The sequence below is a fragment of the Oryza glaberrima genome, chromosome 4, assembly GCF_000147395.1.
Source record: "Oryza glaberrima chromosome 4, OglaRS2, whole genome shotgun sequence".
Taxonomy (NCBI): domain Eukaryota; kingdom Viridiplantae; phylum Streptophyta; class Magnoliopsida; order Poales; family Poaceae; genus Oryza; species Oryza glaberrima.
This window is the reverse complement of record NC_068329.1, coordinates 17,725,085-17,741,118: the sequence shown is the minus strand read 5'-3', so window position 1 is coordinate 17,741,118 and position 16,034 is coordinate 17,725,085. Positions and strand designations below refer to the sequence as shown.

At 48.5% G+C, this 16,034-nt stretch overlaps 3 protein-coding genes across 3 annotated transcripts; 1 reads left to right on the top strand and 2 right to left on the bottom strand.

The window, feature by feature from the left end:
• Positions 1–379: 379 nt before the first annotated feature.
• Positions 380–1,422, bottom strand: LOC127770627 (non-specific lipid-transfer protein-like). Its single transcript, XM_052296416.1, has 2 exons — positions 980–1,422; positions 380–690 (listed from the first exon to the last, which is right to left on the bottom strand). Exons 1-2 carry the CDS (start codon positions 1,311–1,313, stop codon positions 674–676), a joined length of 351 nt encoding a protein of 116 aa, XP_052152376.1. The 5' UTR covers positions 1,314–1,422; the 3' UTR covers positions 380–673.
• An 8,494-nt stretch (positions 1,423–9,916) lies between these two features.
• LOC127771356 (copper transporter 6) lies at positions 9,917–11,021 on the bottom strand. The gene has a single exon (XM_052297247.1). It carries the CDS (start codon positions 10,751–10,753, stop codon positions 10,199–10,201), a length of 555 nt encoding a protein of 184 aa, XP_052153207.1. The 5' UTR covers positions 10,754–11,021; the 3' UTR covers positions 9,917–10,198.
• Positions 11,022–13,529: 2,508 nt separating this feature from the next.
• LOC127769327 (uncharacterized) lies at positions 13,530–14,338 on the top strand. Its single transcript, XM_052294879.1, has one exon. It carries the CDS (start codon positions 13,530–13,532, stop codon positions 14,052–14,054), a length of 525 nt encoding a protein of 174 aa, XP_052150839.1. The 3' UTR covers positions 14,055–14,338.
• The last annotated feature ends 1,696 nt before the right edge of the window (positions 14,339–16,034 follow it).

Below are 16,034 nucleotides of genomic sequence, written 5' to 3'. Positions count from 1 at the left end.
ATCAGCCTACAGGCGAGCAGCATGCACAACCGTCGATGATGCTCCTCTAATATAGTCAGAGAGAGAAATGCGCCTCTTACATGTGAGAGTGTGCCTCTTACATGTGGGTCCATGGAGAGATCTTCTGACGTTAAATCAGAGAGGCATGGTGGCTGATATATGGGTCCATAAATGATGGGTCTCATATATCAGTGACCATGTGCGCGCTGTACACTAATGTGAGAGGATTTGGTTTCGTTTAAGCAGAGCACACAACCTCTGAATTTCTTCACTGTTACTAGTTGCATGTTTCCTCTGTTTCTCCTCTGCGGGCATAAGGCATAAGCGAGCATACAAGATGTAAAAATGTATAGCAAGTTTTTTGAACTAAAAGTGTGAATCGATGAACAAACCAAGTTGTACTATTATTCAGAGAATTCAGGGGAGCGTCTCTGCATCCCTCCGAGATAATATGATCAAGTACACACTATCCTGGACTTGGAGAAACAACTCTACGGACTGAAATCACGAAGTCCCACGGAAGATGGAACCCTTTTATTTCGTGTTTGACACTGACACTAAACTGCACGCACGCACAACAGCATACAGCTTTAGTAAGTAACACGACATAAACTCGATAAATTAAGCGGATGACAGACACGGCACCGGCACTGCATGCAGTACTCTTTGTTGCTCATGGCAGAGTGTAATCTGTGAAAGAGAATTGAGAAGGAATCGATCATGTTAGATTGTTAGCGCCAACCAACTGAAAATGATGAAATAATCATAGATTGTTCGTGGCAAGAGTTGACAGTTTGACATGTTGATTAGGCTGTCTTCTTCCCCTTTTTTTTCAACTCTATCCCTCCTTTTCAAATTATTAAATGGTGTGATTTTTTACAAAAACTGTTACTATTTTTTAAGTTTTTTTAATTAATACTTAATTACCATGCGTTAATGACTAACACCGTTTTCTTTGCTGCTCCCGATCTCAGCTTACCTCCGCACTTGTAGCCGACGGGGCGGTCGGCGATGTTGCAGCGCTTGGGGATGGTGATGGCGACCTCGGGCTTGATCCCGGCGTTCCTGGTCGTGCTGGACAGCATGACGGCGCAGAGGCACTTGGGGCTCTGCTTCCCGATGGTGTGCACCGCCGTGCAGCACCCGCTCGACGGCGTCGACTTGGGGTCCTTGGCCGCCGACGCGCACGGCGCCAGCTTCAGCGCCATCTTGTCCGGCGGCGTCGCCCCGCACTCCCCTGCACCGTCCGCCGCCGCCGCCGCCACCACCACCAGCGCGAGCACCACCACCACGACACCCCTGATCACCGCCATGTCGATCTCGATCAATCGATCGCTCACACACACACACGCACGCACTGCGAATAACTAGTAATTAACTACCCCCTGTGTCACGCTGTCACGTAGTTTTTCGTTGATGGGCTTCATGGCTGCTGGTGCTTTATATATATACAGGCGTAGCAGGTGAGGTGACACCCCCATGATGGTCGGGGAGAGTGGTGGAGCGAGCACTATCGCCTCACCGGCTCGCGTCGGCCAATGGCGCCGTGCAAGCTCGGCCACGCGCGCGCGCGGCGATCGACCGAGACCGAGCGGAGAGATAGCTCGCTCGGTGCGCGCGCTAGTGGGTGGGTGGTTGTCTCGGCCTCTCGTCGACGCGCGCCGCGTTTGTGACGACCTACCTGATCAAGTTCGCATACGTGCCGTGCTCTCAAGTCTCAACAACGCAAGCAGCCAAGCATGGCTGCATGAGCCTGAGAAAAAGCATCGTAAGATGGTTCAATCAAATGTTGTTGCGCAGCGGTAGAGAAAAAGAGATCTCGACTAGTTTAGCGAGTACTAGTTTTGAACGTCCACTCCTTACTTCCACTCCTTACTTGCATACTACTCAAATAGTTATAAAAAGCTTTTAAAAAATATATTAACACGTGATATATCACTCTACGAACATACAACTTAAAATTTAACTTCTGTATATGACAACAAAAAAATAAATTAAACTTACAAGTAGAAATTAAATGTTAAGTTACGTGTTTATGAAGTAATATATCACATATTAATACATCTTCTAATTTTTATTAATTTATTTATAACTATTTAAATGATATGTAAACAACAGAAAAACATCCATACAAGAGTTTTGGTGGTGTGTCGGTGGTGTTGGTCATCATTTCGTTCATCGGCTAAGCACTTAGTACTAATTATAACCTACTAGGATTGTCAAAAGCACAAGTGTAAACGTGTAAGTATTCTGATGACTGATGAGAAAAAAGAGTGTAGGCGTGTTAGGTGTAGCCGTGTAAGCGCGCCCGGCCGGCACCTGTGCACAGCAACGGTGCATTGCCATTTGCCACAATCCCAAATTCGATGCTCCGTTCATAAGGGAGTGTCTCTAGAAGGAGAGTGCCCTCAAAATTGAAAAAGAAATTCAGATCGACGCTTCATCCTGGCCGTGTTGGGCAGTATTATTACAAACTTAAAAATTAAAAAATAAAGTTGGACGAAGATTAAGATAGTCTACCTAAAATAAAAAGCCATTAACATATAATTAAAATAGAGTTGGATATAGATTAAGTTAGCGTACGTAAAATGAAAAAGTCACATGATTAATTAAGTTTTAGTTGTTACAAACTTAAAAATAAATTTATTTGATATTTTAAAATTATTTTTATATAATTTTTTAAAAAACATATTGTTTAGCGGTTTAGAAAACATACTAATAAAATCCTTGGTAAAATCCACGTCTTAATAAAAAAAACAACATAAGATATGTAAGCGAGAATGCTGGGCTAAGTCATGTGCCCATCAGCCCATGTGTGTCTAGTGCCCCTGTGCAGCGGGCGGTAGGCGATTCGCGCCGCCGCCGGCCGTGGGGCGTCGCGTCGCGTGATGGTAGTATCAGGTGGGTGGGACAATTGGGCTGGAAAAATATACTTTGACTCCCTCAACTATAGCTCCGAGTATGATTCATATCCTTCAACCACAAAACCAGGTAAATTGACTACTCCAATTATCAAAACCGGTGTAAATTATATCTCTCAGTGATTTTAGCTGACATGGCGCCTACGTGGCGGTATTGACCAAGTCTTTGTTCTACGTGGCGCTTACGTGGCATTAGAATAAAAATAAAAAAAAAAGGTGGGACCCATATGTCACTCACACAAAAAGTTGTATTGTGTGATCCATTGATATGTGGGACCCACATGTCATCCTCCCTCTAGCTCCTTCCCGGCTTCCCTTCTTCCTCCTCCCTCCTTCCCTCTCTCCCCCAGCGTTTCTCTTCACCCCGGCTGGAGCGGTGGTGGGGAGTGGCGGCGGTGGCGGCGGGGACAGAGGAAGGGAGCGGCAGCGGCCTGGTCGACGAGAAGCAGCCAGTGGTCTGCTCGTGTAGGCCGGCCTTGCTGGTGGTGTCGTGGTCGCTGTTGCCTATGGCCACGGACGCCGCCGCCGCTCCCGACAGCCGCCCCCACCGCCGCTCCCTACCACCGGCGAGCTCCAACCCCTCCCCCGCGCACAGACGCCCGGCGAGCCTCTCCCCCACGCGCGGATGGCTGGCGAGCCTCTCCCCAGCTCGTGGACGGCCGGCGAGCCTATCTCCCATGCGTGGATGGTTGGTGAGCCCCTCCCCATGCGCGGACGGCCAGCGAGCGCCTTCCCCATGCGCCAACGGTCGGAGAGCACCTCCCCTGCGCGCGGACGGCCGGTGAGCCACTCCCCCGCGCGCGGACGGCCGGCGAGTTCCTCCCCCGTGCGCTATCGTTGTCGCCGCCGCCACGATGCCTCAGCGTATCTCCCATTACCTCGCGCACCATCCGAGAGCGACATGGGAGGCGCTCTCCACCGCCTTCCCCACTGCCGACCAAGTCGACGTCGTCCTCCTCTCCCTTGCCAAGCACCGCCACTCCTCCTCCTCCCCGGAGCTCGTCGCTAGGAACGCGCTCACCTTCTTCTACTGGGCTGCCTCCTCATCGCCGTCGTCGTCGATCCCCCACTCCCTCCGCGCCTACTACCTCCTCGTCCACCCCCTCTCCCGCGCCGCCCTCGTTCGCCGCCGCTCCCCACCGCCTCTCCACACCGTCGTCTTCCCGAGGAGAGAAAGGCCGGGGAGGAGAGAGAGACAAGGGAGAGAGGGGCAGGAAGAAGGGAAGAAGAGGGAGGATGACAGGTGGGTCCCACATATCAGTGGGTCCTATAATTGTTTTTTAATGACATATGGGTCCCACATATTTTTTATTTTTGTTTTTATTTTAATGCCACGTAAGTGCCACGTAGGAGAAAGACTTAGTCAATACCACCACGTCAGCCAAACCCACCTCCAAAACTACCGAGGGATATTGTTTGCACCGGTTTTAATAGTTAGAGGAGTCGATATACCGGTTTTGTGGTTGGAGGACATGAATCATACTCGGGCGATAGTGGAAGCAGTCAAAGACTTTTTCCACTGGGGATCGGTCCGTCAACCGGGAGAGATTGGATTTTATGTGCGTCCACTGGGCTTTGGGCCTTGGGCCATGATTCAATCGAGTTCTCTTGAAGTACGTATTTTAGTTCTTTCTTTGAGAGAGGTTCTGTTCAGAGCCTCAATACTGCAAAGCCACCTCATATTTACGTCATAGGATTTTCTATAGGCATAGTCATATCAGGGATTTTCAAAAAAAAAATAGTGCTGTAATTTGTAGTCTTGTATATGGGGTTTTCACATTTGGTTCAGTTCATCAATCTTCACGCATAAGTTTACGAATAGACAACATGATAAACGGTTTTAATTTTATGCTTTGCTATTCTGAATCCACTAATGGATGTCATTGGATCAAAATCCATGGCCTGCCAAGAGGTGGAGGCGTCAATGAGGGAGATGGCGAGGACTTCGATGAGAGCAAGTTTAGAGGGATGGAGGAATAGCAATGAGTGGCGGAGACGGTGGGCCGGTGAGGGAAAGACAGAAGCGTTAGCACCAGAGGCTTAGGGATGAATGAGAGTAGTGCATAGGATCAACCGCGGAAACAAAGAAGGTCATATTGTTAGGAAGCAGGCGGCAATGGCATGAACCATCGGAGACGAAGGAGAAGGGGGATCGTGTCATACTTGGAGACAATTGGAGAAGATGCCTCAATAGCGACATACTCATCAGAGATGGAGAAGGGAGCGGTCGGTGGGGCTCTTAAGAATGGTAAATGAGAAGCAAGTTTGCGACCAATACATAGCCAATAATCTGCTCAGTTCAACTAAAACTGTAGTATTTTTTTTTCAATTGCTAATCTACAAACTATATGAAAAAAATCAAATTAATTTTTTTTCTTGTTCCCTTTTTGCCACTGGGGATGAAAACAGTCACGGAAATTTCGGGTCGACCGAGCACCATTTTCATATGAGTGGTATTATTTTTTACCGTTTCTGGTTCTACCTATTTATAAATTTTTAATTTTCTATTTAACATCATATTGCTATTTTTACTAAATAGCTAAATTGATAAATATGGTCCTGACAATCCGTCGTTTCAGAAGAGATGAAAGATGCTACTGTTTCTTGTAAGCATCCCTTTTTCATCCCTGCTGCCACTGCTAATATGCCTGATAAGCTTTTTTTTTTTTAACCCTCTGTTTCGTCCCCTTTTTTTAATAAGAGGTTCTGGACGCTCGATTTCTAGATGGTGTTTTTTTTCTTCTGAAGATAAAAATAAAAATAAAAATTAAGTTTTATATGCAAAATAAGGTGGTATTAACGTATGATTGAGTTTTAATTATTACAAACTTAAAAACTAGATTTATATGATATTTTAAAGCAACTTTCATATATAAAGTTTTTACACGAAACATACGGTTTAACTTTCATATAAAAAACGTGCCACGGAAATCTTTTCAACTTTTGCTTGGAGAAAAGAACGGGACCCAATGATCTTGCAAGATTCTTCCTGCTGCCTTTCCAAATCTTCGCCACCACACAGAGTCAGAGAGATGCACAGCACAGGTAGTTGCCGCTGCCACAGTGCTACCTCCACACATGCCACGGTGCCACCCTGCGAGGTCGTTTTCATATTTTCAGACCTCCACATGGTTGATGCCCGGTTGAATAGACCTTAGCGGTATTTCTTTACATGATTTTTACATGAAAGATTAATGATCCGAAGCTTCTTTTCTGACCCAAAAAACAATTAGAGCAAGTTTAATAGTATAGCCCACTACTAACTCCAAATCATATATAGCTAATATAAGAGCAGGTACAATAACAAACTATTAGCCAGCTACGAACATATTTTAATGAGATAAAAGATAAGAGAGAAAAGCAGCGGGCTACAGATCTGTAGCCAGCTGCAGCACGGACTCCAAGACGCAATGTGTGTATGACAAGTAGGACCATATACTAATAGTATAGTAAGCAACTATTGTATAAATTAGCTATTAGATTGGCTATAGATGAATTTGAGCTAGTAGTTGGCTATACTATTAACCTTGCTCTAATAGCCAATCATACAATAGTTGCTTACTGAAAGGGCCTTGATGTCGCCTAGAGGGGGGGGGATGAATAGGCGCACCTAAAATTTACTTCAAATCGTAGCGGTTAAAATCAGGGCCCGGAACTTCCTGGCAAAAGGTCCGGAACTTCCTGGCAGCTTTTTCTCACAAGCAGAGAAAGCTGCCCGGAACTTCCGGGGTTCTTCCTAGGAACTTCCGGGCAGTTGTAAATTGCTATTTCAAACACCTCACAACAAGTAAATTAAATCACAAGGAAGCCTAAACCATAGAGAGGTACAACATGTCTCAAACAAGAGTAATACACATGAAGATACACAAGATAGCACAAGTGATCATACAATGGGAGACATGATAGCACAACTAGGCAAATAAAGAGATAAGCATCACAATCACAAAGATAAAGAGAGTGAGAGGAGACAAACGATTTGTTTCCCGAAGTTCGGATTCTCCACCGAGAATCCTACGTCTCCGTTGAGGAGCTCCAAAGAGCCGGGTCTTGATTAACACCTTGCCTCACCAAATAATGTTGGGTCCATGGAAGTTAGTCACAAGAGATTTCGGCACCCAAATGGCCTTTGTGCTAGCATGTAGCGAACTAATCACCCTAGTAGCACAAGTGCCATTTTTGGCCTTCCTAAGCAAATTGTGATGAAATGAGAGGTTTGGCATAGGAATGTTACCAATGGGACAATTTTTACCAATATGTCTCTTTACCCGGCAATTGTAGCAAAGTTGAGTTTTGCTTTTATCTTGCTTCTTGACTTGCTTGTTACCGGTTTGCCTCTTGCTTGATTGATTGCAATGATCATCCTTCTTGTGCGGACAAAATCCGATTTCATGCCCCTTCTCATTGCAACCGTAGCACTTTCTTTTGTTGATTCTTGATGTCTTTCTTGGAAGTGTGGCTTCATCATCAATCTTGCAAGGACAACTTGAGGCAAAGTGTCCCTCTTTGGTGGATTTGAAGAACTTATGAGCAAGATCCTCATTCTTGCTCAACTTCCTCTCTTTCTTCTAAGGAACTTCCGGGCAGTTGTGAATTGCTATTTCAAGCACCTCACAACAAGTAAATTAAATCACAAGGAAGCCTAAACCATAGAGAGGTACAACATGTCTCAAACAAGAGTAATACACATGAAAATACACAAGATATCACAAGTGATCATACAATGGGAGACATGATAGCACAACTAGGCAAATAAGGAGATAAGCATCACAATCACAAAGATAAAGAGAGTGAGAGGAGACAAACGATTTGTTTCCCGAAGTTCGAATTCTCCACCGAGAATCCTATGTCTCTGTTGAGGAGCTCCAAAGAGCCGGGTCTTGATTAACACCTTGCCTCGCCAAGAAAAGGCCTAGGAAGAGGTCTCCGGTCTTCAAACCAACACCCCTAGGTACTTCTCTTTGGTTTCAAGTGACCACTAAGATCCCCAACTTAAACACCAAAAGAACACCACAAGTGAGGCTTGCTCTACCAAGACGACCTCCTAAACCTCACCTCCGTTTTCTTTCGGAGGTGGAATAACGCTCTCACAAACTTGCCCGGGTCAATCCACAACCTTGTTGGAAACTCGTGAGCGACACCTAACCGTCTAGGAGGTCACCCTCCAAGAGTAACAAGCTTCAAGTGATAGCCCAACGAGATACACCAAGTGCTCAAGTCATCCTAGCCTTCAAAACCTTCTCCAATCCTCACCACCACCCTCAAATTCACTCTCTCACTCAATAAGTGCACAAGATTTGGGTGGAGGAAGCAAAATCACATTGGGAGAGGCTAGAACAAGCTAGGGAACACAAGAACTAAAGTGGAATGGCCAAAGAATGAGCTGGGGTCGAGTTGGCTATATATAACGGTTAGGTGACGTCATCTAGCCATTACTCACATATTTGAACTGGAGGGTTGCCAGGAGGTTCCGAACCTGGGTGCCAGGAACTTCCGGGCAACACTTAGGAAATTTTTCAACCTCACCTCGGCGCCAGGAAGTTCCGGACAGAACCTCTGGGTGGGACTCTCTGTCCCGAGTAGGGCCATTTTCAAAAACAGCTCCTAAAAATATTTCAACACTTGGACACCACTAAGAGCACTTGTGTTATCTTAGAACCATACTTGGAACCCCTTTTAATAGTACGGTTTTTCCTAAACTCAAAGCGAAAAAGTAAACTAGTCTAACTCGGCTCCGAGTCTTCTCGCCACTTTGATTTTGATGTTTTGGGGGTCTCCAAGCATCCTAGCCCACTCCTAAGCAACCTGGGACTAATACACCACTAGGAATGTCATCTTCTTGCTTCACCTTGAGGGTTGTCTATGTCAACGCCATTTCACTATTGGGACTATTCTCACCTACACTCATTAAGCATATTAGTCCCAAATCAATTATACCTTTGCCTTGATCAATGCCCACTTTGGATTTTGACTTGATGTTCATCGAAGAACCACATCCTCTTGATCCTCGGCATTCCATCTTGCGGTCTTCTTATAATTGATACGGATTACTCATAGCTTCAAATGGCCTCGCACGGTCCATCATGACCATCATGACAAAGCCTTCACTCGCCCTTCACCACCGGATTCAGTCCATCGGCGCCAAGCCTCTTGCTTGCCCTTCACCCCCCACATGGTCCATTGTAGCCGAGCCTTGCTTGCCCTTCACCGTTTTGCCATAAATAGCCACTTCATACCCCGCATCATCAATATCTTCACTTGCTCCTCATCAAGGTATAATGTCCATCTTCTAGCCGAGCCTTGCTTTCTCTTCACTGGTTTGCCATAGATAGCCATTTCATACCCCGCATCATCAATGTCTTCACTTGCTCCTCATCAAGGTATAATGTCCATCTTCTAGCTTCAATCTTTTAACTTGATGCCGGAACTTAACCTAATCTCACCAACTCATGGAAATAGTTAGTTCCAACAATGGGTTGTCATTAATCACCAAAACAATCACCGCGCTCTTAGGATCATAGATATTCCAATCTCCCCTTACAAGGCAATTCTAGTGCATAGATCTTTCAATCTCCCCCTTTTTGGTGATTGATGACAACACTATCACAAAATAGGAATTTAAAGAGAATACTCTAGTATATGTTACCATGAGCATGAAACATATACTAGAGGGTTGGTTTCATCAACATATGAAACGAATATAAGACACGGCTACATTTAATCGAAAGAACAAAAACAATTATTATCATCTTTATCACTCTAATAAATACAATATATGCACCCAATACAATTAGAAATCTTAAGGGTGAAGGATTTAAATAATAATAATTTAAGTGGAGATAAGGTGTAACAAAGATGACTCATCGGGTTCCGATTAATCATTTAGTTTATCTATTCATTTAAGTTTTAAATACATGAAAACTACAAATGTAGCTAATTCAAAATATGAAATAAATCTAATATTTTTGGAAGGATTCCATTTAAAAAAAGGATATTTTTGGAAGGAGAGTACTAACAAATCATTGGTTCATCTAAAGTTAGCATAGTAGAGAACTCACATCAATACTAGCTAGTAGTAGTATCATTCCATCTTGAAACATAGGAGTACAAACGAAAAACGACTAGAGAAGACTGCACGGGAACAGATATCAAGCAAGTCGACAAAATAAAATTATTTTAGCGAGATATCCAAGGTAAATTTTCACATTGGATCCGATACAGTGCATAGTGTCTACTGGCTAAGGCGCTTGGACAAACTCGTTTAACGGAATCGATGGGGACTAAGTCTTGGATCCATCCGCGGGAGGGAGGCCACCGTGCTCACAGGCCACGCCGCCGCCGCCGTCACGGGCGGCCGGGCGCACCCTGCTCCGCGCGAGGAGGAACCCGAGGGCGTGGCCGGCGACAGCGGCGAGGAGCACCCCGACGTTGAACGACATGACGGCCAGCATCACCAGGTACGCCATCCCCATCCTGGCCGCGTGCACCGCGGTCAGCAGCGCCGCGGACGACGCCGGCGCCGGCGCCGGGCGGCCGCCGTCCGAGGAGGCGGCGGCGCCGCCGCGGCGGGCGAGGCGGCGCGAGAGCACGGAGAGCCCCTCGGTGAGCGCGGCGAGCGCGAGCACGAAGAGGAGGCAGAGGGCGTACATCCCGGCGCCGCGCTCCCCGGGCCAGCCCCGGATCAGGACCACCGCGCGGTCGCTCCAGAAGAAGGTCATGTGCATCATCATCGCCATCTTGTGCTGCGGCGGCGGCGGTGCCGCCGCCGTGGCGTGGCCGGAACGCGGCGGCGCCATCGCCATCGGCCCCATCCCGTCGTCGCCCATCCCCCTCATCTCTGCTGCTGGGGTGTGTGTGCGCGCGCGCGCGCAAGGTGGCGTGGCGTGGCGTGGCGCGGGGCGCGGCGAAATATATTGCAGCGGCAGGTGGGCGCGCGCGGGTGAAACGTTAATGGGATCAGGGGGATCGCGGTGGGCGCGCGCGCACACAGCGTGGCGAGTTTTTTGGGGGCGTCCGCGCTCGTGACTGCACTGAACCTGAAGCGAAAACAACCGAGCAGGAGGGGAGGATGGATGGGGACCCCATCGCGTCGTGGCTATGGCTATCAGGGAGTATCAGCATCTGAGGACAGTTGCTACCGCAGCACAGCTAGGATTCCAGATAGACAGTCGTGTCAACTTCTAATCCCCGTTGCTGGTGTGTGTGTCGTGTGCAGTGTGCTAGAGCATACTAAATGTGACACATCCTAACACTATGAATCTAAATATATATCTTTGTTCATATTTATTATACAGAATGTGTCACATCCTGTTTTAGATTTATTTTTTTTTAACGGAGGAAGTGGTACCTTCTTTCACATATCATCAATAAAAAACTAAAATACCTTTGTTTTATCAATGTCAATGCAACTATTTCTCATTTATCTATTTTCAATATAATTATTTTCTACTTTCATCAATTTTGATACAATTATTACTTTAAAAATAAATTTATTTTGGAATAAATAAAAAAATAAAAAAATTAACTTACTGAGACGAAGGAAGTAATAGTACATATGCACTCAGCCAGGATTTGGAAGGAAGCTTTCTCGCTTTGGCCCTACTTAGATTCTAACTTTTTTCTTCAAACTTTTAACTTTTTCGTCACATTAAACTTTTCTACACACAAACTTCTAACTTTTCTGTCACATCGTTCTAATTTCTTCAAACTTTTAATTTTGACATGGAACTAAATACAGCCTTCGTTGAAAACTTGGAATCTCGCGGTTACGGAGGGGGTATTTAATTGGTTTGTCCGTTGCAAGCAAGCTACAAACTCTATCGTCTATGGTGGTGGTTCAGTGGTTCACAGTTTCCACTAGAAGCTATGCTATGTTGGGAATATTTTGATAGGAATGCCAAACAAAAAAATTGTCTTGTTGCGCGTGTGCTCCGCTGGCTTATTCTCGTCTCGGTCCGTTTTACTCTGTTTATGGTTTTGCAAAAGTTTCCTTTTATTTATTTTGGGATGGATGGAAGAGTGCAGATATGCTAGGACAACTTGTAATTCTTACAATTTCTCCGTTCCAAAATATAATTGTTCGATTGGATGGAACACATCCTATTGTATATAGGTTGTGTTCTATCTCATAAAAAAAATTTGAACGTACGGAGGGGAGTACAAGTAAGCAAAAATACATTATATCTAGCGAGCATCTAGGCTTAGTGAGAGCAATACAACAATACTAACAAAACATAGATAAACATGTGGAGGGAGAAAATGTCAATTTATTTTTAAAAAAATGATTAAAAACCTATCCTCTACATCCAAACTATACGTACATAGCCAAACATACATTGTCAATGGTACTTAGCATCACACCTTGCATAAGAACAACACCACCGACCAAATAAAACAAGGGTACTTAGACTACAACACCTCACAACGAAGTCGTCTCGTGAATAGAAGCCAACTAACAAAAGATGACAAAAGTGGATACTAGGTCTCCAACCGCTTACTCAAGTTCCACGCAAATCTGGAAAAGAAATCCCAAACTCTAGCCTCCGGTAACTTGTGCATGTGTTTAACCACATCGCTATTCTCCTCGTTAAGCAACAATGACCACTAGCGCAGTGGGTTCACCTGAAAATTACCTACAAAGAGGGGAGTTAGTACTTAAGCCATTGAAGATTATATCATTACTACAAAGTCTTACCGTCCAACACAAAGCTACGGCACCTATAAAAAGTTAACATTTATTCTACGTTGTAAACCACCAAGCCAACTATGGAAGATATTAGCAAGGGACGAGTGTAAACCCACCATAACATAAGTAAAAGTATTTGACAAATTAAATCCTAAGGTATATTACTACCAGTTTCTACCGAACAGAGTAAAAATCCAAAATTCACCGTAAATTGATCCATTACACCGAATCTAAGTACTAGTATTGTTATGCTTGGCTTTAGTTTTCTTTTAAATCCAGTTTTAGGTGTTGGCCACTTCGCCCAGTAGCCTGTTCGGCGCGGTTTCCAGGCCGCAAACGAACCGAAGCGGAAGCGCCTCCGCTAGCTGCTCAGCCCACAGGTTGGTTCGGCCTGCAGCCCATGTATCTCTCAGCCCCAAAGCCCATAACAATTCATTAGTTAGATCCGGCCATCCGGGCTCTCCAGCCAGCCTCTCAAACTCCCAATCCTAGCGCGACCTCGTCAACCGCGGCAGCAGCAAACTGAGCACCTGGACGGCTCGACGGCGGCGAGCTCCGCACGAGTCCTCGATGGAGATCGATGCTTCCTCAAACCGTCCGCGGATGATTGGTGAAACCTAGCTATTTCGATTTGACATCTATTTACAATCATCTTTTGGGTTGAGTTGAGTGAGTTCAATCGATTTTGAGTTTCAATCTTCTCTGGACGGCGCGCGGCAAACCGGGTGCGTATAACTGTATACACTATTTCTACGGCCCCTTTACCGAATACGTTTCTACGCCCCCTTCACGGAATACGAGTTGGGTGTGATGCTCTCTCATAATCAAACCCTAATACCGCCCTCCATCTTTTAACCACTTTCTTTCTTATAATCTCTCCCTCGATCGGCTACTCGTAAGTCTCGTACGTCGCCCCAGTTTTCTCCATGCGCGCATCCTACTCGCAGCCCCTCCTCTCCCACCACTCTACCAGCGCCGCCGCCACCAGCGACAGCAATGGCAGCGACAACTTCTCCTCCTCCGGGGCCGCGCCGGCGGGGGCGGAGGCGCGGTTGCCGCCCATCTCGCGGCGGCTGCACTCCTACGACGACCTGGTGCACGCCGCCGCCGCCGCCGCGCACGACGCCTACTTCAAGCGGTGCCACACGACGCCCGGCTACGTGAGCTTCGAGGACGTGATCGGCTCGCAGGAGTTCGAGGAGAGCTCCCGCCGGCCGCCGGAGGCCGGCATCAGCGACCCGCTCCTGCGCGCGACGTCGCGGCTGTACGCGAGGCCCCACCCCGCGCTCCACCGCCGGCGATCGCCGGGGCCGCTCGGGACCCGGCGCGGCGGCGCGGTATACCGCTTCGTCAAGAGGTACGTCTGCCCTTGCCTAGGGTTCGTGGCCGGCATCATCGGCGTGAAACAGGTTGATCAGGTCGAGGAGGAATATCCAGCGTTAACTTATTAATTAGTTAGTCAAATATTCCTATGAGTTCTTGCATAGATTCGCATGCGAAATCTATAAATAGCACTAGTTAGTTACTGATTCTCATAATTCTTGAATAGATTTGCATGCGAAATCTATTATTCCCATAATTCTTTCAAATAGATTTGCATGCGTATTCTTGATGAATAGATTTGCATGCGAAATCTATAAATAGCAGCTGGTTGCTCCAACTAGTTGTATGACCTGTCACTCGTGGAGAGTCTTATTGCATGGCTTGCCACTTGTGTGGAGTATCATGAAAAAAAATCCCCTTTTTTTATCCATCGTCAAGTATGGTATTGATTTTTTTATCCATCATCAACAGTATAATATTCTTTGGTTTGTTTCCATTATGTATTCATCACAATGATCAAAAGGTTTGTTAATGGGGGTTGCATCGCATGAATCATGTAGTCTAGTTTGTTAGTGGGGTCCTCCGCGTCGCTCTCGCGCGTGCGGCTCGGGGGCAAAACCCTAGCCGCCCGCGCCGCCGCCGGAGCTCGCCGCCGGAAAGCCGCGCGGCCAGTCGGGAAGGCGGCGGCGGGGCCAAGAGAACTGGCAAAGCTCTTCCTCAGCGCGGGAGGACGGAGCGGCGCGCGACGGTGGGGGGCTCCGGCGGCCGGCGACGGCAAGGGCGCGGCGGATCCGACGCCCTTGGAAGCGGATCCGGCGAGGGGACGCGGCGATGCGCAGGCGGCGGTGGAGGATGGCCGCGGGAGGGAGGTGGTGGCGACGGTGGCGATGGGGCGGCGCGTCGTCTTCGACTAGGACGCGGCGGCGGCGACTCATCCCGGCGTGGAGGCGGCGGATCCGGCGCCGCCCCCGCCGGATCCGGCCGGAGACGGCAGTCGGAGGGGAGAGGAGCGGATGCGGCGCGCGCAAGGAGCGCGGAGGGGCGGCCGGCGGCTGTGGACGCCGGCGCTCGCAGAGGCGCGGCCGCGGCGGTGGAGGCCAGCGCTCGCGGAGGCGCGGCTGGCAGCGGGGGAGGCCGTGTTCCCGGAGGTGTGGCCGGCGACGGCGGAGGCTGGCTCGCGCGCGAGGGGCAGCCGGCGACGGCGGAGAGCGGTGCAGCGCAACAAGGAGCAGCGGAGGACAGCACTGGTGAGGTGGCGGCTGGCGGCAGGGAGAAGTCGGCGACGGGGCTCGAGATGGCGACAGGCAGGGGCGGCGTCGCGGTGGGCGGGCAGCGGCGGCTCGCTCGCGCCTGTTGCGGCGTTGGCCTCGGCGTCGTCCGCGCGGGGCCACGGCGCTAGCGCTGCGCAGGCAGAGGATGTGGCGGCGTGGTGGTCGCAACGACAACGGTGCTGCGGCGGCACTTACGTCGAGCCGGCTTGCGCCGTCCTAGCTGGATCTGGCCGTCCGCGGCTGGATCCGTCCCCTCCGCGTCGGATGGGCGGCGATGTGCGGATGTGGAGTTGGCGGGACGTTGGCTTATGCTGGCGTGAAGCAGGAATTGGGCTTGACGTCCGCGGTGGCGACTTCCTCGTTGCCGCCGAGTCTTCTCCCTCCTTTCGGTTTCCCCCCCTTCTTTGGCCGGACCTTGTTCTGGTCGTGGGGAACGCTAGGGGGAGGGCGGAGGCTTCGGCTTGCTGTAGGAGTTGGTGGCCAAGGGTCCGTCTTTGCCATTGGTTACGGTTGAGGTATGGGTGCTTGTGAGACGTCATGGACTATTCTGTGGCCGTCAATGTGGGGGTGCTTGTGTGGGTGATGTGAAGATGCTAGCGAAAGCCTTGCCGTGCCTTTGGCCGGTTCGACGGCGGCGGCGCTCGTGGGCGTCGTTTCCCTTCTTGGAGGCGTTGTCATGGCATTCTTTCATATCCCCCACAATCTTTAGGTGAAAACCTTGTTCCGGCTTTCGGACGAGCGACGGCGGCGTTACACGTTGTGTCCTCCTTGGGGGCGTCGCTTCGGAGAAGTTCCAATGCATCGACGACCGTTGATGGTCTTTTTCGGTTCAAAAGC

Coding starts and splice junctions, on each gene's coding strand:
- LOC127770627 (XM_052296416.1), bottom strand. CDS start 1,313: ATGGCGGTGATCAGGGGTGTCGTGGTGGTGGTGCTCGCGCTGGTGGTG.
- LOC127771356 (XM_052297247.1), bottom strand. CDS start 10,753: ATGAGGGGGATGGGCGACGACGGGATGGGGCCGATGGCGATGGCGCCG.
- LOC127769327 (XM_052294879.1), top strand. CDS start 13,530: ATGCGCGCATCCTACTCGCAGCCCCTCCTCTCCCACCACTCTACCAGC.